The sequence below is a fragment of the Podarcis cretensis genome, assembly GCF_951804945.1.
Source record: "Podarcis cretensis genome assembly, chromosome: 14".
Lineage (NCBI taxonomy): Eukaryota > Metazoa > Chordata > Lepidosauria > Squamata > Lacertidae > Podarcis > Podarcis cretensis.
In genome coordinates this window covers 29,645,810-29,666,773 of record NC_137183.1, presented here as the reverse complement: position 1 = coordinate 29,666,773, position 20,964 = coordinate 29,645,810, and the positions used below count along the sequence as shown (strand labels likewise).

General features: G+C 51.7%; 1 protein-coding gene and 1 long non-coding RNA gene across 4 annotated transcripts in view; one reads left to right on the top strand and one right to left on the bottom strand.

Annotated features, from left to right (window-relative positions):
- Positions 1-15,793, top strand: part of ANPEP (alanyl aminopeptidase, membrane) — a 31,971-nt gene extending 16,178 nt beyond the window's left edge. For all 3 annotated transcript variants that reach the window (XM_079953049.1, XM_079953050.1, XM_079953048.1), the window contains exons 4-21: positions 96-232; positions 402-528; positions 1,640-1,794; positions 2,148-2,261; positions 3,200-3,343; positions 3,673-3,738; positions 4,035-4,100; positions 6,598-6,770; positions 7,004-7,080; positions 8,379-8,518; positions 9,708-9,763; positions 10,852-10,999; positions 11,267-11,358; positions 12,210-12,320; positions 13,273-13,440; positions 14,055-14,195; positions 14,295-14,376; positions 15,237-15,793. In XM_079953049.1, the coding sequence (XP_079809175.1) occupies positions 96-232; positions 402-528; positions 1,640-1,794; positions 2,148-2,261; positions 3,200-3,343; positions 3,673-3,738; positions 4,035-4,100; positions 6,598-6,770; positions 7,004-7,080; positions 8,379-8,518; positions 9,708-9,763; positions 10,852-10,999; positions 11,267-11,358; positions 12,210-12,320; positions 13,273-13,440; positions 14,055-14,195; positions 14,295-14,376; positions 15,237-15,386 (2,147 nt within the window). In that variant the 3' untranslated portion in view covers positions 15,387-15,793. The remainder of the gene's footprint in view (positions 1-95; positions 233-401; positions 529-1,639; positions 1,795-2,147; positions 2,262-3,199; positions 3,344-3,672; positions 3,739-4,034; positions 4,101-6,597; positions 6,771-7,003; positions 7,081-8,378; positions 8,519-9,707; positions 9,764-10,851; positions 11,000-11,266; positions 11,359-12,209; positions 12,321-13,272; positions 13,441-14,054; positions 14,196-14,294; positions 14,377-15,236) is intronic.
- LOC307202810 lies at positions 15,463-17,671 on the bottom strand. Its single transcript, XR_013833016.1, has 2 exons — positions 17,491-17,671; positions 15,463-17,241 (listed from the first exon to the last, which is right to left on the bottom strand). It is a non-coding gene; the product is annotated as an uncharacterized lncRNA (long non-coding RNA).
- Between the last annotated feature and the right edge of the window lie 3,293 nt (positions 17,672-20,964).

The following is a 20,964-nucleotide window of genomic DNA, read 5'->3' as shown; positions in this document are numbered from 1 at the left end:
GGGTTTTGGAAATAAACAGGGGTCATGGTTGGGTCTTGACTTTAGGCAAGATCAGCAGAGCAGGTTTATGGTCTCTTCTCCTCCCCGCACTCTAGGCACCACACAGATGCAGCTGGACGGACAGCTTTGGAACCGGACAGTATTTCAACCCACACTCAAGATGTCAACCTACTTGCTTGCTTTCATCGTCAGCCAGTTTAACTATGTGCAGGGACAACAGAATAACGTCTCGGTAGGCGTGGCAGTGGGGGAGACCACCTTATTCTTGAGGGTCTCGGGAGCTCTCCCTGCTCGGAGGGATTTCTGGGCACCTATTCCAGGCAGGGACCCCAGGCCCTGCTCCCATCCAGGCTTGGTCCTCCGCTGATGATCCTTGCTGAGACATCCCTATTCCGTTTCAGATGCGAATTTGGGGCCGCCCCAAAGCCATTGCAGAGGGCCAGGGAGACTATGGCATCAATGTCACAGGACCCATCCTGGCTTTCTTTGAGAGGCATTACGCCACACCTTACCCGCTCAGCAAACTAGGTTGGTGCAGAAGCAGGAGGGAGGGCTGACCCGAGGCTCGGGTGGGAAGTGGGTAGCGGGGGCTGGGGGAGCCTGAAGGGGGAAGGTGAAAATGACCTTGGTAAGATTGTTGCCCTGTGCATGGCCAACATTTGATGCCTTCCCCTCCTCCTAAAGCCTAGTAAAAAGGAGCGGGATTTGGGAAGGGCATGCAAGGCTCTGGCAGGGTCCTAGAGCCCTCCTTACTCCTTCTCAAAGCCTGGTGAGTGCTTGCCTAGCTTTAGGAAGGAGGGCTCTAGGACTCTTTCAAAGCCCTCACACCTCCTTTCCCGAAGCTGGGCAAGCGATTCCTGGGCTTTGAGAAGACCCTCTCTTTGGCTGCGTGCCCAGTACCTCTGCACCACTCACACTGCCCTAAATCCACCTCTGCTCTCACAATTTGTTCCTGCTTATTCTGAAGCCTGATCTCCACTGTCAGAGGCATTAAATGCCTCTGAATGGCAGTTGCTGGGAATCACTAGCAGGGAGTGTTGCTGCTGCTGCTGTGCTCAGGTCCTGCTTCTGGGCATCACACTGGGACATCTGGTTGGCCTCTGTGAGGACAGGATGCTGGACCAGATAGGCCCTCCTTGGTTCTTATAACCTCCTTCTCCTGACTGTTCAACTTATGATGTTTCCACAGACCATGCTTAGAGAAACCTAGGATGTTCTGGATGTCTTGGGCTGCAACTCCCATCAGCCGCAGCCAGTTTGGCTGTGCTGGAGTAGACAATACATCCATGCTGGCTGGGCCTGATGGAAGTTAATAGGATGACGGTATGGTAGCTTTGGAAGAGACCCAAAGGCTCATCTAGTCCAAGCCCCTGCAATGCAGCTAATCACAGAGGTAGCTCAAGACACCTGGAAGACAGCAAGGTGGGGAAACCTGGCTTGGGACTTCTGTTCCCAGTGGCTGAATGATAGGGCAGGTCTGCAGCCCCTCCAACTCTTTACAGTATGATAATGCTGTTCACAAGTGGCTTTTAATATACACAGCACTGCTTGTAAAAAGACCTAGGAGTGACAACTGACTCCCAGCTGTGGAAGCCTGGCTGGTGGTCCCAGCCTGGTTCATGGGACATTCTCTCCCCAGACCAGGTCGCCCTCCCGGACTTCAATGCTGGCGCCATGGAGAACTGGGGGCTGTTGACCTATCGTGAAAACTCCTTGCTCTTTGACCCGCTCTTCTCCTCCATTGGGAACAAGGAGCGGGTGCTGACCGTCATCGCTCATGAAGTGGCCCATCAGGTACTCTCTACGGGTTTTGGAACCACACGGGCCACTTGAGTGGGGAGGGGGATCTTGCACTTGGGTCCTGTTGATGGGCGTTCCCTTGGGGTACCTGGTTGACCACTAGGAGATCCGAGTGCTGGACAGGATGGGCTGTGTTCTGGTCTAGCTGCAGGGCCCTTCCTAGGAACCTCTGCTCAGTCAATAGACCCTCTTCACTCTCATTGGCCGTTTTCTGAAGCCTTCTCCCAGCCCATGAGGTGATTGTTGGCTGGGCACCTGACACACTTCAAACCCACCCAATACCATGCACCGAGGGAGTATTTGAGGGGGCTTCAAGGCTGACTAACCTCCTGCTTCCCCACCCCCAGTGGTTTGGGAACCTCGTGACCCTCCGTTGGTGGAATGACCTGTGGCTGAACGAGGGCTTTGCATCCTATGTGGAATATCTTGGTGCCGATGCAGCGGAGCCCACCTGGGATATTGTAAGTTGCTTCTGTGAGATAGAACAGGGCTGGATGGTGATGGGAGGCTTCTGAGGATAATGTAGCTCCTGACCCAAGTCCTTCTCAGGCAGCCTGAGCTCTGCAAAGGTAGCTGGCAAAAGGAGAGGGCTGGGTAGTGGGGGGGGGTTTGGAGACATATTCACCCTGGAAACCAAAGATGGCTGCTTCCAAGTGATCTCAAGGTCCCTGGATTTCTCTGAAGGTGCTGATAAGATCTTTCATACACTCATTTAAAGCACCTTCACCTCACTGCAAGAATTCTGCGAACTGTAGCTTACCCCTCATAGAGCTACAATTCCCAGCACTCTCAACAAACTACAGTTCTCAGGATTTTTGGTGTGTGCGTGTGCTTTAAATGCATGGTGTACACAACCCCAGTCTCCCCACAAAACTATAATTTTCATGGCTTCTGAGAATTAAGCTGGCTTGAGAAAGAGAGCTAGCTCAGTTGGTAGAGCATGAGACTCTTAATCTCAGGGTTCAAGCCCTGCATTGGACAAAAAAAGAAAAAGAAAAGAAGAATTCCTGCCTTGCAGGAAGTTGGACTGGATGACCCTCGTGGTCCCTTCCAACTCCATGATTCTATGAAAATAAACCCACACAGAGGCAGAGTGTGGATGCGGTCCATGTAGGAGTGAGGGAAGAGCTGGTCTTAAGTTGTGGCAATGGTGTGGTTGCCACTGGAAGGGGCTCCCGTGTGGCACAGGAAGAGCCTCCAGAGCATGATGGGTCCCCTTTCCAGGTAGAAAGGGATGTAAATACAGTAGCGGGCAGTGAGCTTGGACCAGGGAGAACTAGATTTGAATTCTTGCTCAGCCATACAGCTTTTGACCAGTCACTGTCCCCCACCACACACTCTTACCTAAGAGCGTTTGTTGTGAGGATGGACCATGAGATTTTGGGGAACTGATTTGCAGAAAGACCTGATGGTCTCCAGCGAAATGTACCGTGTGATGGCCATTGATGCACTGGCTTCCTCGCACCCGCTGTCCTTCCCCGAAGCAGAGATCAACACACCAGCGCAAATCAGCGAAGTCTTTGATGCCATCGCCTACAGCAAGGTGAGTGTGCCTTGGGTGGTTGGGTCTGGGGGAAAGTGGAGTGCCTGCCTCTCTTCCCTTCCCAGATGGAGCAACTTTGGCTGCAGAGAACTGAGCTGGGAGCAGCCCCCGCCTTTCCCTTGGTACTTCAAAGCTAAGACTGGCAGAGGACCACCCACCTATGAAAAGGTGGTGGTTCTGAGAGGATCAGCTGCATTACTGGGGCTCGTAGAATAATCCAAGCCTGGCTTTTGGGATTTACATTTGGGTGTGGAACCATCATGGGGGGGGGGGAGTGAGAGAGGACATCCTGTGGCCTCTCCCTTCACTGCCTTCTCCTCTCTCCACAGGGAGCTTCAGTCCTGCGGATGCTCTCCGAATTCCTCACTGAGGACCGCTTCAAAAAGGGGCTGCTGGTAAGGCCTGTCTTGGCAAGTGCTGGGTCGTTCATAGTGATACCTGCACTGCCCTGGGCTGGCGCTTCCTCCCCCTGCTTTGCCGTGGGGTGGGGTGTGTGGAGTGGGGAGAGACCTGGGTGAGCAAAGGGGAGGGTCTGTGTGTTCCCACCTCCCCAGCAAACTCTAATGGAGCAAAGGCAATGTGGGCTGCACACCAAGGAGGCATGGGCTTCCCAAGGGCCCAGTGGCAGCTGGGGTGGGGGGCATCAGTCTCTCTCCCTCTCTCTCTCATTCACCTTCTGTTCTCTCTGCAGTCATACTTCCAGGCCTTTGCATATGGAAACACCGTCTACGATGACCTCTGGCATCACCTCCAGTGGGTATGTCCAGTTGTTCCTTCCATTTAAAATGCCAGTGGCTGCTTCTAGTTAGGGTGGAAGGGTCATAGCTCAGTGGGAAGAGCATTTGCCTTGCAAGTCAAAGGCCCCAGGTTCAATACCCATTGATGTCTCCAGGGAGGGGCTGGGGGAGGCTCCTGCTTAAAATCCTGGAGAGCTACTGCCAGTCAGTGTAAACAATACTGAGTTAGATGGACTCAGTAAAAGGCAGCTTCCTGTGTTCCTGGCCAGGCAGTGTCTGGAGGCTACTTCTCTCAGCTGCAGTTGGGGGTGAGCCTTCTTCCAAGGGGGAGGAGGGGCTTTCATAGGTCTCCCAACCATTGTTGCACCCTAGTTAGACAATGGTTTGTTCAACATGATAGGGCTCATCCAGACTTGCCCTTCTCCTGTGGAACTGAGTGATTTCCCATTTGTCCTGCACTGTCTAGGCACAGGTCTGAGAGGTTTTGCCCTTCTCTTGCTGCTTTCTCCCAGAAAACACCCTCATTAGCAATAGATTGGTGCAAGTATCAATCTGGGGAAAACTTGATTGACGTTTGCTCCGATTTGGCAGTAGAGATTGGGTTTCCCTGGGGAAGGGCAGCAGGGGCAAGAGCAAGTCTGGATGAGTCCATATACACAAGGTTGTTAGACACAATATTGTTTGCTGTCTTTCATGAAGTTGCCTAATCCATTTTCAAAAGCTCATCCTTATTTATAAGAACACAATTGCTTTTTGTCTTCAACGGGCAAACAGTCATCCTCTTAGCTAATTTCTGGAATTCTCAGAAACATCTGGAATTCTCAGAAACATCTGGAAACTGTGAACACACACACACACACACACACACACACACACACACACACACACACACTCCTTGGCCAAATATATTTCCCCTGGCCTTCCTCCAGCCTCTCCCCCCACCCTCAAGGATGGGCTTTCTAGATTCTGGGTTATCTTTGGAGCTTTCCTTGAAGCCATTGACTTCTCCTCAGCAAGCATGCATTTAGCCCTGTGATGCCAGGAACTCAGGTCTTTGAATGAGCATGGCTTGGCCAAGGCTGGCTGTGCCTTGGTCCAACAGCTGCCTGGGTCTTGGACTTGCCTGTCTCAGGATGGTTGCATTGATTGACTTCCCTGGGCCCAAATGTCCCCTCTGCCCGGTTGGCTTCTTTGCAGTGCAGCTCCCTTTCAGTCCACGATCTCCTTCTTGGGCTTTTTGCTGAGCGCTGCTTCCCTGTGTGTAACAACTTACAGCTGTGCATTTGGCATCACCCGGCACAGCCGTTGCTCAAACCCTGAGCTCATTTTGAATCCTCCTCTCCTGCTGGCATTTTGCTGTCAACAGATTTTAAGCATGTCCCCCTACATCAGGGCTGCCAGTCAGCTCATCTCCTGCCCTCCTGCCCTGGGCACTGCCCACTTAGACGGGTGTCAAATTTCGCTGAAGAGGGAAATCCACAGGATCTGAGTATAGCTCAGCCTTCCTCTTTTTCTGCTCTGTTCCTGCATTATCCACCACCCCATGATTTTCACCCTTCCTGCTTATTTAATTGGCTCTACCTTTTCTCTTTTTTTCTCCACCTCCTCCCCCCAGCCCACACTGCTTTTGCATATTCCCTCAAAGTTTGCCTCTTCTTCCAGGCCTTAGGTTTTTCGCTCCCACCGGCCTCTTCTCCAGCCGCAGGAGCCTCAGTGACCGTGACCTGCTTCCATCTCTCTTTGCCACCTTTTCCCCTCCTTCAGTCGCATCTCTCACTGTTGAAGTTTAAACTGCAAGCTGCTGGGGGCAGAGACTTTACTTTCCCTTGCTTGTGATGCTGAACAAGTCAGTGTCTCCTGTGCTAAATACTGGACCAACTTCATTCTCCAGGGAGGGAGGGAGGGAAGAAGAGAGCTTTTCATGGTAGCTTTTGTTCTTGGGCACTCTTTGCTTTCTGGCATGACCCTGTGCCAACAGCTTCCCTCCCTTTCCTTCTGCCTCTGCACACGACTTGATGGAGGAGGCTGAAAAGGGGAGGAACAGCTCCCTTATACCAAGTCAGAGTCTAGGTCAATCTAGTTCAGTACTGTCTACACTGACTGGCAGCAGCACGTCAGGGTTTCCAGGAGGGAAGTATCTCCCAGCTGAGGATTGAACCTGGGACCTTCTGCATGCAAATCAGATGCTGAGCTTTGCCCTTTCCCCTTAAATATTACCTTTGGGGTTTTCAACAGAACTGGGTTATTTCCTGGTTGTTCATCCATAGCTAGGAGGGCTAAACCCTTATGTGGGGCTGGAGGGCTCAGCCCTAGGAGGGCACCTTGAAGCAACATAGAGTTTTGGCAAGGGGTGTGTGACTGTGACCAGAAGCCACAGCTGAGTGTTTTGCTTTGATTGCATCTGACAAAGCTTATGATGCCGTAATGTGTTTGGTAGGCTTTACATTGCCACAAGTCTTCTTGATTTTTTTTTGCTATGAATCCCTGTGCCTCATTAACACTCCCTCTTTTGGACAGGCAGTAGATCAAGACAGTTTTGAACTCCCTGGCACAGTCAAAGAAATCATGGACCGGTGGACCTTGCAGATGGGCTTCCCAGTGCTGACTGTGGACACCTCTACTGGGAGCCTCACTCAGAAGCATTTCTTGCTGGACCAAACATCTGTTGTTGACCGACCCTCGCAATTCAAGTAAGTAGGGAGCCCTGAGCCACAGACTCCATGGAAGGGCCACATCCAGTCCAGAAAGACCAGGAGGAAAGAGTGTGCTTGTGTCCAGAGCATTGTGGCCATTGGCAGTTCCTGGCAGGGCATTGCTAGACTCCCTGGCCAGTGCACTCTCCTCCTCCTCCTTCTTGGAAGCCAAGAGACCTTTTGCTTGATTCAGGACAAGGGAGGACACACCTGTCTGTCTCTTTCTGCAGCTACACCTGGATCGTCCCTGTCTCCTCGATGAAGTCAGATAATCCAATACCCTTGTACTGGCTCACAAGCACAACAGGTACCCTTCACTGTTATTATTTCATTCTGGGATTATTATTTCATTCAATTGACTTTTACTCAAAATATACCCACTGAAATTCATGGCCATACCTAACTGAGGACCATTAATTTTCAAAGGGTAAAAGTTTGTTGAATACAACTTCTCCTCCTCCTCCTCCTCCTCCTTAACATATTACCCACCCTTCACCAACAGGCCCCAGGGCAGCTTACAACTATTCAATATTCAATATTTAAAATAGCTAAGTTGCAGTCACAGGAGTAGGGTGGGTCCTGAAAACATGTATCTTGGGTGTGAAAGGCCAGAGTAAAGAGGTTCGTCTTCAGCATACATGTGGGGAGGGAATTTCACAACTTAAGGGATGCCACAGAGAATGCCTTCTTCTCCCAGGTGTTCTGAACCGCAGACCCAAAGTAGGCCTCATGGGAGTGGTTGAGTGCAGGATAACAAAGAAGGATGCCCAATGATCAGTTCTAGTGTTTTATTAAGAAGAAGGGTGTAGACTTGCAGCAAATCAGCCTGCCAGGTCTCCTAGCCTTTACAGACGTGGGACGGGCACCTCAGCAAGGGGACAGATTGTCCTCACCCAAGCAAACATTCATACATTTTTTTAATACACAAAGCAGTATATGTCACTTTGTCTAGGACTTCTCATCCCTTCACCTGACTAGAGGAGACGACAGGTGGCAGCTACCCAAATCTTACAGATGGTTCCCCTTTCTGGGCTCAGAGCCCAGCACCCAAGCCCATAGATAAGGATAACATCAAAGCAAGCCAGTTAGCAAAAAATATAAACATATATGAGTTTGTTGCTACAACTACCAATAAATTATGGGGTTATCTTGACTACTGAGATGGTGTTTGCAGAGCGTCCAGAACAGTTCACCTTTGGTTCAACACACTGGGCCACCCCCACAAGTTTCTGAGGGTGGAGGAACTACCAAGAGGGCCCTCTCTGCTGATCTTAGCACCTGGGAGGGTCTGTAGGGAACAATATATTAGGCCTTATATACAGATTATATCCAGACAAAAGTACTGGGTCACCCCAACCTTGCAAGATGGTTGCTTGGGTGGGGCTTTTAAGTAAGTTTTGTAGTCAAGTAGGCAAAAGTGGCACCATACTATTCCCTGGCTAGCTAGAGAAGAGGGACAGCCATCCCCATTGCCAAGAGATGCCTTTCTAGCCATCTTTCCTAGAACCACACTTTGTAGCTGGGCCACTCTGAGCCCACCTTGGCAGGGGGAGGGCAGTTGGCTCTAGAGCACACGCAAGGTCACCCCTCTCTCTCTTTTTGCAGCTCAGAACTCCAACTTCTCAATTGGGACTGATCCTACCACGTGGCTGCTCCTCAACATTAACGTCACAGGATATTTCCGGGTGAACTATGACCAGGAGAACTGGGACAGGCTCCTGGAGCAGCTGAAGACAGACCACCAGGTAGCCACAGACCTGGACTCCCTTCTCCCCCTCTCTACACAACCAGGGTCCCATTCATCTGAACACAGCCAGGTCTCCATCTTCCTCCAGTTCAACTTCTCCAAGGTCTAACTGGAGAGTCTGTGAGGCAAAGGCTTCTCCCCCCCCCCGCCGCCGCCCCCGCAGCCCTTGAAATACCATTCGCTTTGGTGACTGATGGAGATCTGTGTGGGGGAAATACTGTTCCTGTCTCAGTATTATTTATTTATTTCATAAAAGTTATACACTACTTGATTGTAAAAAAACACACACACCATCAAAGTGGTTTACAAAAGGTAAAACAGTAAAATCAAGGGTGGGAGGGAATTATTCTGCTGAAAATGGCTCCCAGAGTGGCTGACAACAACCAGTAGTACTATAAGACTGACTTTGCTCTCAGGGTTACAATCTAAATGACATAGCACAAAAGGAAATGGGCTGTTTCGGACAGACTGGGAGCCCCAAACCAGGGACTGGTCCACAACTCTGAACTAGCAGGAAATGTCAGCAGTGTTCTGCCTTCATCATGAGTCTCGGGCGTATGTGGGAACCTGGCCTTGCAAGGCGGGTGGGGCAGGGCTTCCCTATGCTTGGACTTGGCTTGGTCTAACACAGAGGTTTTCAATCTTTTTGAGTCCACAGCTCCCTTGACCAACTACAGTACATTCTTTCTCTGGTACCCCTGTGGGGCTCAGGAGCCCAGTTATGTCACCCCTTGTCTGCAGAGCTGGCAGCCTCTCACCCTTCTTCACACACCCTCCCTTGTGGAACGTTCCCTCAGCCTCGTCTCCTCTCCTCTCTCCTTGGGAGTCCCGAGGGCAGCTGCTGCTGCCATGCCTGGTCTCTGAGCTGCCCCCACACCAAAGAGAGGTGCCCCCCAGAAGCACCATTCGCCTGCGGAGCTTAGAGCCAGGGCTGCTACAACAAACAGCTGTGCAAGCCTTTGGGAGGCAGAGACGTAAGAGGGCATCAGAGGAGGGAGGAAAGGAAAGAGAGACAGAGGCCACGACACCCCTGACCATCTTTCAAGGCACCCCAGGGTGCCACGGCACACTGGTTGAAAACCACTGGTCTTACGTTTCAGCTCCCTTCCTGCCCTCACCCTTTCCTACCAGCCTGCCCCTCCCTCCTGTTCCTCCCATCCTGACCAGCAACTTCTGCTGTTTTCCAGAAAATCCCAATTCTTAACCGTGCTCAGCTGATCGATGACTCCTTCAACCTGGCCAGGTGAGACTACAGCTCCCCTGTATCTAGGAGTCACTAATCTCCATATACACCCGCAACCCCATTCAAGCCGAACCTCTGTCCAAGTGCCCTCTGGTGGCGTATGAGGATACAGCAGGGTTCTTGTGCTGCTTGGATGCAGAAGTGGCTATTGTCAGTGCTCTCAGGTCCAACCTGCCTGGTCCTTCCTGGGCTGGCCTCTGGAACCAGTGAGCCAGTCTGGGGTTGACGCACATTCCCCCACCCACTTATGTCGAGTGTGCATGCTCTGATTTTTCCAAGGCACCCAGGCTTACTGCTGCTCTTGTGTAAAATTGAAAGAGTGTGAGGTGCCTGAGCTTGTCTGCCCAGAAATTTCCCCTTGCAAAGGTCCATTGGGTCCCCTAATAGTGACAGCAGGGCACTTTGCCCATGCTCAGGAGCTTCACATCTTCCTGGGCTAGTCTTCCACATCCTGATGCCTCCAGATGTTTTGGATTACGGGCACTTTCAGACTGTTGCAGCTTTTGCATGGGATTCAGTCACATCTTTGCAAATTTGGATTGCCTCATTTTAGTTAACTGGGACTTTTGCACAACCAAAGCTGCTCTCCCAAAAGAAACTGGCTTTTTGCAAGAAGGGAAGTGATGAGGAAACAAGTAACTGCACATTTATTCAAAATTCAGTCTAAACTATTTAATTTAATCCATTCAACAAAATGGATGGACTCAAACCAGTGATGCCAGCTTTTCAAATTCTGATAGTCATTTACACCTTCAGCACCCACTTAACCCTAACCCCTTGCCGCTTAGTACCCCCTAGGCAATCCTGCCCCGGAGTACAGTACCACCCTCATTGGGAACCACTGGTCTAAAACACCTGGAGGGCTCTAGGTTGCAAAAGGCTGCATAAGTCTCACTGCTGGCACTGCAAACAGGACTCTGGGTTAGGTTTTGGTCCAAGAATTGTGGGAGTGGGGTGTGGGTGGGCAATGACTTCCTGTGGTCTTGGTGGCCTTAAATGCAGGGCTGTGGAACTGTGCAGGGGATGGGAAGGGCCCCACCAGCCTGCTCCACACACACCCTCCACCCAAAGCGGTCTCAATCTTCCAGGGCAAATTACACCAGCACGGAGCTGGCCCTGAACACCACCCTTTACCTGGGGAATGAGAGAGACTACCTACCCTGGAGTGCAGCACTCAGCAACCTGGGCTACTTCCAGCTCATGTTTGACCGCAGCCAGGTGTATGGGCCCATGCAGGTGAGCTCTGGTCGTGGTGGGCATGGGTGGGGGTTCCAGGGACGAGGGGATCCAGGTGGGCTGGGAGGGAGGAGGAGAGAGTGTCACTCCTGCACCCTCGGATAGCCCCCCCCCCAGCCTCACTCTACAAATGGGGAAGGGCATTCCCAGCCAATGCTAATCAGGGATGGAGTTGGGCAGGGGGCTACAAGGCAGGCATCGGCCCATTTCTTTCTTAGAGAGAACATTGCCTAATGACCGCTGCGTTGTTCTCCTCTCCCTCTGCAGAAATACATCCAGAAGCAGGTCACTCCTCTGTTCAATTATTATAAGAACCTCACCGCTAACTGGACCAAAATCCCAGATGGCCTGATGGACCAGTGAGTTTCCTTGGACCGAGGGGAAGGTGTTGGGGGGGGCACTGGAGGGGCTAGGCTGGGGTTGACAACTGGCCTGGTTGGGGCAGGAGAACCCTCAAAGGAGGGGCTAATCTTACTGGCCAACTGTCTCTGCAATGCAGCACCAGGTGGGGGGGTGTCTGTTGCCTCTTGCTCCTCTTTCCAGCTCTCACTTTGGCCCTGGGCAGGGGGGAGGTGGGAAGATAAGCCTCCATCCCATCATTTCACAGTGGCAGGGGAAAAGGCTGAGAGGCTTCCTCTGTGCCCGAGGAATAGTGCTCCAAGATGGGAACCATAGCTGTCAACTTTTCCCTTTTCTTGCAAGGAGTCCTATTCAGTATAAGGGAATTTCCCTTAAAAAATGGGAAACGTTGACAGATATGCTGGGAACACACTGTGCCTGGGATTTCCAGGTCCAAGCTGCAGCCAGGAGGCCTCCTGAGTTGCTTTTCTCTCCAAGTCATAGAATCACCAAATTGTAGAGTTGGAAAGGACCCAAGCTTTATGAGGAATGGTTGAAGGAACTGGGTAGGTTTAGCCTGGAAAAGAGGTGACTGACAGGAGATATGATAGCCATCTTCAAATACCTTGAGGGCTGTCACGTGGAAGATGGAGCAAGCTTGTTTTCTCCTGTTCTGGAGGGTTGGTCTCGAACCAATGGCTACAAGTTCAAGAAGGGAGACAGGAAAAACTTTCTGACACTAAGAGCTGTTTGACAGTGAAATGGTCTCCCTCAGGAGGTTGTGGACTTGCCTTCCAATGCCAGTATTCTATGATTCTATGACCTCAAGGTTCATCCAGTCCAACCCCCTGAGTTTCCTTTCCCTGCCCAGGTACAACGAGATCTCCGCCATCAACACAGCCTGCTCCTTTGGCATCTCTGAGTGCCAGAACTTGGCCAGTGACTTGTTCAACACTTGGATGAATAATCCCAGCAATAACCCGTAAGTGTTTGTGGCTGGTTGTGATGGTCCAGGACAGACCTCTGGGGAGCCCTCCGCCCCTTGAGCAGGCCAATCCCTCAGGCTGGTTTGGGTTCACATCCACACCAAACAATGAAAGCACATTTGTAGAACTTTAACAGTCACTGCTTCCCCCAGAAAATCATGGGAATTGTAGTTTACCCCAACAGAGCTATGATTCCCACCGCCCTTAAGAAACTACAGTCCCTAAGATTCTTTGCAGGAAGTCACGTGCTTTAAGTGTGGAAGTGACCCTCGCTTTTTCCAGATGTAAAGGTTGCAATCAGATACATCATTTCCAGTAACTCCCACAGAGCACAGAGAGATTTACTTCCAAGAAAGCACGCACATGGTTGCATTGGAGAAGCGAATCCTCTAGATCAAAGTGAAACAGCAATGTCTTTTTAGGCCAGTCAGGCAAGTTTGCCTCTCTGTTTTGTTTTCAAAGAAAGTCCACTCCTGCAGGATCTCAGGACACAAGAGTGATCCGTGTGTCCTCAGCTGCTGCTTTGCCAGCTAATCATAAATTTAGTTTATTTATTTAGCAAGTTTTATATGCCGCTTAATCAAAAACAAATACATTTCTAAGAGTGGTTTGCAGACCAGTATTATTATTGTTTATTTATATCCCACTTTTCTCCTGGACCAGGGCTCAAGGTAGCTTACAAATAAAAATTGTGGAACAAAGCTAAAATAAAAGAACTAAAAATCATTAAAAATCAACTAAACACCAATAGGATTAAAACAATATATATAAAAATAAATCCATTAAAAATAGGATCTGTTAATAACAGCAATAAAATAGTAGCATAAAATATTCACTGGGGTGTAAATGCATATCTTAAGGGCATAAAATGAGTATTTTAAATTGTAAAACAGAAAATTTAATAAAAATTATGCAAAAAATGAATCGTTTCTTCGTTCTCGCCTTCAGGATTGCACCCAACCTGCGCTCTGCCATCTACTGCAGTGCCATTTCTACAGGTGGGGAGGAGGCCTGGGACTTTGGCTGGCAGATGTTCCTGAATGCCACCGTGGTGTCTGAGGCTGACAAGCTCCGTTCTGCTTTGGCCTGCAGCCAGGAGCCCTGGATACTCCAGAGGTGAGGTGGCCCCAGCCGGACAAGACCCTTGTAGGGTGGAGGTGGGGATGGGGAGGATGCGCCAGGCTTCTTCAGAACCTAGGGACGAGCAGGGGCCAACCTTCCTCTGGTCAAGCCTGTGGCCCCTTTCTCCTGGGAGATGCACTCCCAGGAAGCAAGCGGCAAGGGGCAGATGTGGTCTTCAAGGACTGAATAAGGTGGAGAGAGGGCCAGGTTTCAGCCAGGAGAGGGCCTCTTCATGCCAGCCAGTGGCGCCAACTTGGGCCCGCTTTCACTGCGATGGGATGACGTTGCAGCGCAGTGCGAGCACATGCGCTCCAGAGCCACAGCAACAACTGAACCAGGGCCTGAGCCTCCACCGTGGGGTCTCTGTCTGCCACACAGCCTCCACCCACAGCTGCAGCGGGCCCCAACAGAGGCCCATGGCAGAGTTGCAGGCCCTGGCTCAGTTGCCACTGGGGCGCCTGAATGCCAGAGGTAAGGCAGTGGTGGTGGCGGTGGTGGGGGGGAGGTTGGGCCAGGGTGAGGTTTTGTGGGTGCCCAGACCCCCAGGGTCCCCTGGAGTTGCTGCCAGTGGTGCCAACTCAAGGACCTGCCCCCATCCGGTTCCACAGGTACCTTGAGTTCTCGTTGGACCCCACGAAGATCCGCCGTCAGGATGCCACGTCCACCATCATCAGCATCTCCCGCAACGTGGTTGGGCAGGGCCTTGTGTGGGACTTTGTCCGGGCCAACTGGAAGACTCTCTTTGACCAGTGAGTGGGGTGATTTGAGCTGGTGACAGGGGAGGGGCATTGGTTGTGTGTGCCCAGGCTCACCCTTTCCTCCCGTTACCCCCCTACCCATCAAACCAGGTACGGCGGAGGCTCCTTCTCCTTCTCCAACCTGATCCAGGCGGTGACGCAGAGATTTGCTTCCGACTTTGAGCTCCAGCAGGTAAGGACTGTATACAGTTAGATGAGCAGGAGGGAGGCCTGTGCGGAGTGTGGGTGAGGGGCAAACACCTTGATGAGCCAGAAGCCATGACCCTTCACAGGCCACCCAAAGGATGCCAGGCACTCCTCAGAACACCCAAGGCTTGGTGGGGTGCTGGAAAGACCACCCCATGGATCTGGGCCACAGCCTCCCCCAGTTCCAGACTTGTTTGAAGTGGGGGCTTCCAACCTGCTCTGGGCAGCCATACTTTAATCAATAAGGGTTATAGTGTAAATTAAACAACTGACATTTTAAAAACAGGTTTTTTTTAAAGGGGCTGCTCAGGTGAATTGCTCGCCCATTCTCCCTGCCCCTCTGCCCACCCCTATGGCTACTGTTGTGTTCATTCTTTTTCTTTTTAAATATATTCCTTGCCTTCCACTAGCAGGTCCCAGGGCAGGTTGCAAAAATTTAAGATTAAGTGTTAAGAAGTGGGCCAATTCTTTACAAAACAAAATGGGTTCTGTTCCATATGGGTTGCTCATATAGCAAAGGATGGTGTTGGTTACCCCAGTGTAACGCACATGGCACTTTTTAGTTAAAAATCCACAATTGCTTGTTTATGTTCCACCTCCCCTCCAAGGTGGAATATACGTACATGTGATAGATAATTCCTCAGCACAACCACCCTGCAAGGTAGGTTAGGCTGAGAGAAACTGGGGCTGGCCCCCAAGGTCGTCCAGTGAGCTTCATGGCTGAGTGGATGTGTGTGGATTCGAACCCAAGTCACCTAGGTCCTAGTCCAGCATTCTGACCACTTCCTCACACTCTCCGATGATGACAGTGACGACCCCTTGCCTGCTTTCTCTCCCTCCCGGCAGCTGGAGCAGTTCAAGGCAGACAACGCGGATGTGGGCTTTGGCTCGGGGACACGAGCGCTGGAGCAGGCCCTGGAGAAGACGAAGGCCAACATCCAGTGGGTGGCCGCGAACAAGGAGCCCGCCCTGAAGTGGTTCCAGAGCCAGCTGTGAAGGTCTGGGGGATCAGGCTGAGGTTGTCCGCAAGCAGTTTTGCTGCCTGTCTTTCCACGGTGCTCTGGAGTCCCCCTTTACTGCCAAAGCTGTCTCTTCTCCCCCATCCTTCTGTGAGCCTCGTCCCGCTCCTTCCTGGCCACTGAAGAGGTCTGGCCACGTCCACCACCCCAGATTCCTTTCTGCCCTGGGGCAAACGGGCCACGCTTGCTTCTTTGCACTGCCCAGAAGCCCCTTCTCTTGCACTGCCTGTTTCCACATCTGCCTCAGGGGTCCTGGGAGGGGGGAGGGAGGGGAAAGAGAGAGGGGTCCCCCTCTCGACCATGGTGATGTTCCCCCACCCAGAAAGCTCTGTATATTTTTATACCCTTAACTTTATAAATTTTTAAAACCTAACTTTATAAATTTTTAAACCCTAACTTTATAAATTAAAAATAGTATCCTGAATTATATGCCCAGGCTGTTCTTTAATTTATCAGTGGGAGGGGTGGGGTTCTCTGTAGCTCTGTGTATCCCCCCCCCCCCAAAAAAAAATATCTTTGTGAATTGAAAGAGACCAAGTCTTTGGGGTTGGGGAGTGGGAAAGAGAAAGAGAGATAACCTAAATCAGTGATTCCCAAACTTTCTCAGGCCACTTTCCCTTGGTTCCATAAACTCATCCCCAGTGCCCCTGCTCTACCCTATAAAAGCTGCTTGCACTACCCACTTAGGAAGATAATAACACAATAAAATTCAAAGCAGTAACAATTAATTGCACGTTTATTCAAAATCCAAGTAAAACCATTAAGTTTAATTAATTCAACGAAATGGATGAAATTGATCTGGTGACACCAGTTTTTCAAAGTCTGGTAGTCATTTACACCAGCAGCATCCTTGGCTGCCCCCTTGCCTGGGGAGGGGGCAGTTCTGCCTACTTTGGGAACCGCTGGTCTAAAACAAACAAAAATAGCTGTGGATTCAAGCAAGAAGACTGCCGCTTATTAATCATACAAGGTTTTTTTTGCTACTTTTAAGTGTGTGGCCTTGTGGACCCTCACAACAACCCTGTGAGGTAGGGCAATGGCCAGACAGAGAGGGCTCAATGAGTTTGTGGCTGAGCAAAGGTTTGAAGAACCCAGCAGGTCCCTGGGAGCCAAGTCCCCAACTGCGCTTGCTGCAGTCAGAGTGGATCTTTGGACTGGAAACCTCCAGAGAGAGAAGATGCTGCTGTCCTGATCGTGCCCCAGCGTTTGGGAGCTCTGAATAAGAGAATCTCCTGCTGATGGGAACGAGGATGCCTTCAGGGCAGGTGGAGGGTGCTCAGGACAACCACAGGACCTCCTCCTTTGCTGTGGCTTCTCCTCTGTGGCTGCTTCTCACCCAGCAGGCTCACCCTCTTAAGGTCTGGCTGCTCCACAGGAAACCACAGGAAGGGTGCTGGGTGGGGAGGTCCCAAGTAGCTCTGTAGGTGCCGTCCTGAGGAAGCCAAGAAAGGAGTCACAGATGGGAAGGGAAAAGCAGCTATCAGGCAGCACTCTGTTGGGTGAACTTAGTTCTGGGACCTATTGATGTTATTTTTATAAATTATAAATATATATTAATTGCATTTATAGCCCACCTTTTCCCCCAAGGAGGCGTACATGGTTCTCTCCTTCGGTTATTCACCACAACAGCACTCAGGCTCGGCTGAGAGCAAGTGACTGGCCCAAGGTCCCCCAATGAGATTCATGGCTGAGTGGGGATTTGAACCCTGATCTCCCAGGTCCCAGTCTGACACTTCCACCATTATCCTACACTGGGGTATGCACACTGCGCATAGAAATGCACTGCAGTTACTAGGACTCTTTGTTGTTTATCCATCTTCCCTCTACATTCCCTATAGAAGAAGAAGAAGAGTTTGGATTTGATATCCCGCCTTTCACTCCCTTTAAGGAGTCTCAAAGCGGCTAACATTCTCCTTTCCCTTCCTCCCCCACAACAAACACTCTGTGAGGTGAGTGGGGCTGAGAGACTTCACAGAAGTGTGACTAGTCCAAGGTCACCCAGCAGCTGCATGTGGAGGAGCGGAGACACGAACCCGGTTCCCCAGATTACGTGACTACCGCTCTTAACCACTACACCACACTGGCTCTGAGCAATTTGAAGTGTATAGTAATATTTCATGCTTTTTAAAGATGCACTCACCAGAAAAGTAAGTAAATCAAAAAGCACACCAAGTTGTCAATACCTTATAAAATATGGACTGTTCCATTACACATAATAACATAGAACTAGATATATATATCAGAGAAGGGTAAGAAACATTATTGAGGGCTCTTTCATTCAAGGAGAATAGAAAAAGATCAGGACTGTTCATCTTAAGAAAGGCATGGCTAAAGACTCTTTATAAAAAAGGGTGCATGCAAATCATAAATAGGGTTTCATCATTTCACACGGTACTGGATTTAGAAACCATCAAGGCCTGGTTTACTCTGCACCTGCTCAGGGAAATGCATGTTTTCCATATATTCCGGAGCTGGAACTTCTTATTCAAATCCCAGCCAGTCCTGGCTCAAATGTAGTTCAGGGACTGCACCTGGGAGGCAGGGAAACCAAATCCCCCCTCCCCTTGGCTGTATCTTTAATTAATTAACATTTTTATTGTTCCCAAGGGTGGGTTTCCAGCGATACGGTATCCAGTTACGAAATGAAAACAAGTAAAGCCGTAGCAACCCTCTGCCTGCTTCAGAGAGATCTAGCAGCCTCCCACTCCCATCCGTGGGGCACTCGTGTCATATGCAACCCACAGTCAGGGCTGGGGAACCCGCAGGAGGTCAAAAGCCACGTGGCGATCACCGCCTGGCGCAACAGCGTCCGTCCGCTCACCAGGATATGCAAAGGACTTTTTCCCCCCACAAGGGGGCAGCCTGCTCTCTTCGCTACAGCAAATAAACCAGCGCGCGGGGGGGGGGGGGGAGGGGGGCGTGGTGGTGTCTCCGGGCCAGCCTTCTCCACCCTGCAGCCCTCCAAATATTTTTGTCTACATCTCTCGTCAGCCCCAGGGTCATCCTACAGCCGTGTTGGCTGGGGCTGATGGGACTTGCAGTTGAAAACATCTGGAAGGCACTAAGAGAGAGTGTCTTTGGACATATTAATTGATTAAAAATACATCCCAGCAGCCTTCTTCGTATTGCAACCCAGGGCAGCTGACAAACAACATCAGAGCCAAATGCACAAATCAGCGTTTGTGCGCAAAAATCAACAAAGCCAACGAGATACAATGGTGGAGAAAAGGGAGAAATGAGGTGTTCTTGTCCATTGACAGTAAGTGTGTTTCTCTCCCTACTGAGTAACACTGCAGAGCCACACAATCTGGGAGGATCCGATTTCTCCCAAAGCCAGCCTGCCTGTAGGCACCCTGGGCTGCTCCTATACCCCCTTCTTCCCGTGCCTGATGGGGGGGTGGGGGTTGTGCATGTGCTGCCAGTCTTGGGGAGATGCTTTTCAAAAGCATTGGTGCCAAGGCGAGCAGCAGTTTGGGACTTGCAGGAAGTCTAGCGTCCTGGAATGTGGTCCTGAGCAGGGTAAAGAGGAAGCCCCACCGAGGCAAAAGGACAACAGGCCCTGGCAGGGGTTGGGAGGGGACACTTTGCCAGGAGGAGAGGCACCCCCATGCAGCACCTACCTTGCAGCCAGATGGCTCTTCAAGGTCCCAGGCTGGCCCTTCCCAGGTGACAACAGGGGTATCTGCTGCTGTTTGCGGCCCAGGCCAGACTCTGCCTGGTTTGTCCATGGGTGACCTCATGCAAGGTGAGGGAGGGCAAGGAGTCCTCTGCAGCTCAGGAGAGGCCTGGATCTGAAGAGAGGGCTCTGGAGGCATCCAGCTTTCTGCAACGGCAGCAGGAGTCTCATCCTGGAGGCCACAAGGAGGCAGTGGCCAGGTTCTAGAGTCGGGGACCTGGACCCCCTGACCCATTCCGATCAGGCAGGGTGGGGAGGCCATCCAAGTCTCAGGGGCTGGTCGGTCCTGGGCCGGGGACTCAGTGGTGTCCTGGTCTGACCTCCTTGCCTGGCAGCAGCCAAGCCCTGAGAAGCACAGGGGGCAGTGAGGCTGCGCCAGCACTGCCCTCCTCTGCACCGGCGCCTCCTCTCTGAGGCCCAGCTGCTCAGAGAGGTGGGTGATGTAGCGGATGGCCAGCCGGAGTGTCTCGATCTTGGTCAGGCTCTGCCCAGCGGGTGCCACCGAGGCTGGCAGGTAGAGGCGCAGGGTGTGCAGGGCTTGGGCCAGGCGTCGCATGCGGTGCTTCTCTCTCTGGCTGGCACTCTGGCGCTGGCTGCCAGCAGCGAGGCATGATGCCCTCTGGGGTGCCCTGGCCTTTGGGAGCCAGCGGTGGGCCTGCTCTGGGACCAGGCTCTGGCTGTAAGCCGTGTAGGGGGCAGAGCAGGAGCCGGCCTGGCCCCATGTCATGGCCCAGCTGGGGACAAGGAGGTCCTGGCCAAAGAGATGGGCTGGAGAGCTGGATATGAGTGGAGGACAGCGGCCACTTTGGCCTGGACGTGGGAGGGGTCCTCTTTATGCTGCCCTGGGAGGTGTGAAGTGGCACCTCGCAGGTTTGTGGGAGGGGTCAAAGGCCACAGGGGGGACCCCAGCCCTGGAGCTGTGGGAAAGGCAGCCTCATTTGCAAAGGTGTGACTTTTCACTGCTCTGCTCCTGATCGTTGCCACCCTGGGCTTGGGAAGTGTGCAGAAGGCAATTCACACAGTCCTGTCAGCTGCTAATTCTCTTTCCAAGCCTCTCTTGGCTCCTGCTGCCTCCCCTCCTTGGCCAGGGCTCCTGAGTAGTTGCCCTCGCAGGCAATATGAGGGGACCTTGACCTGCCTCCAAGGAGACCCATCCTGCTCCCTCCTGCAGTTACTTACCCAGCACCCCAAAATGTGCAAAGCTGTTTGCTGCAGGACCTGTAGATTTCTCTTCCCAGGAAGGTTCCACAAATTCAGAGAGAGGGAGAAATTGCCTTCCCTGACTTGGTTCCCTCCTATCAGCCCCATGGCCTTCATGGGAGAGGGAGAAAAGCAGGTCCCAGTCCCTTGTTTCTCCTTGTATAGTACAGTGGTACCTCGGGTTACAGACGCTTCAGGTTAGAGACTCCGCTAACCCAGAAATAGCACCTCGGGTTAAGAACTTTGCTTCAGGGTGAGAACAGAAATTGTGCTCCGGCGGCACGTCAGCAGCAGGAGGTCCCATTAGCTAAAGTGGTGCTTCAGGTTAAGAACAGTTTCAGGTTAAGAACGGACCTCCAGAACGAATTAAGTACAGTACTTAACCTGAGGTACCACTGTATTCCGGAGAGTAACACCATGTGGGATGCATATAGTACTGGACCTTTCTTTCCCTCCGCCACCTAGCAGATGAATGGCGGTGTGTTAATTAATGCTTCTGGGTGGGCAAGTAGCAGGTAGTGCTCAAGCTGGTGCCCCAATTCCAGTGGTGGTGATGGGCAGGGGAAGGCACAGCGTGAGTGGTGGGGTTGACCACCATCTGGGGCAGAGGCCTGGGTGTTTGGCCTCCATTCCTCATTCTAGCCCTCTCACTCCACCGGAGGTTACTGGCAGCATATCT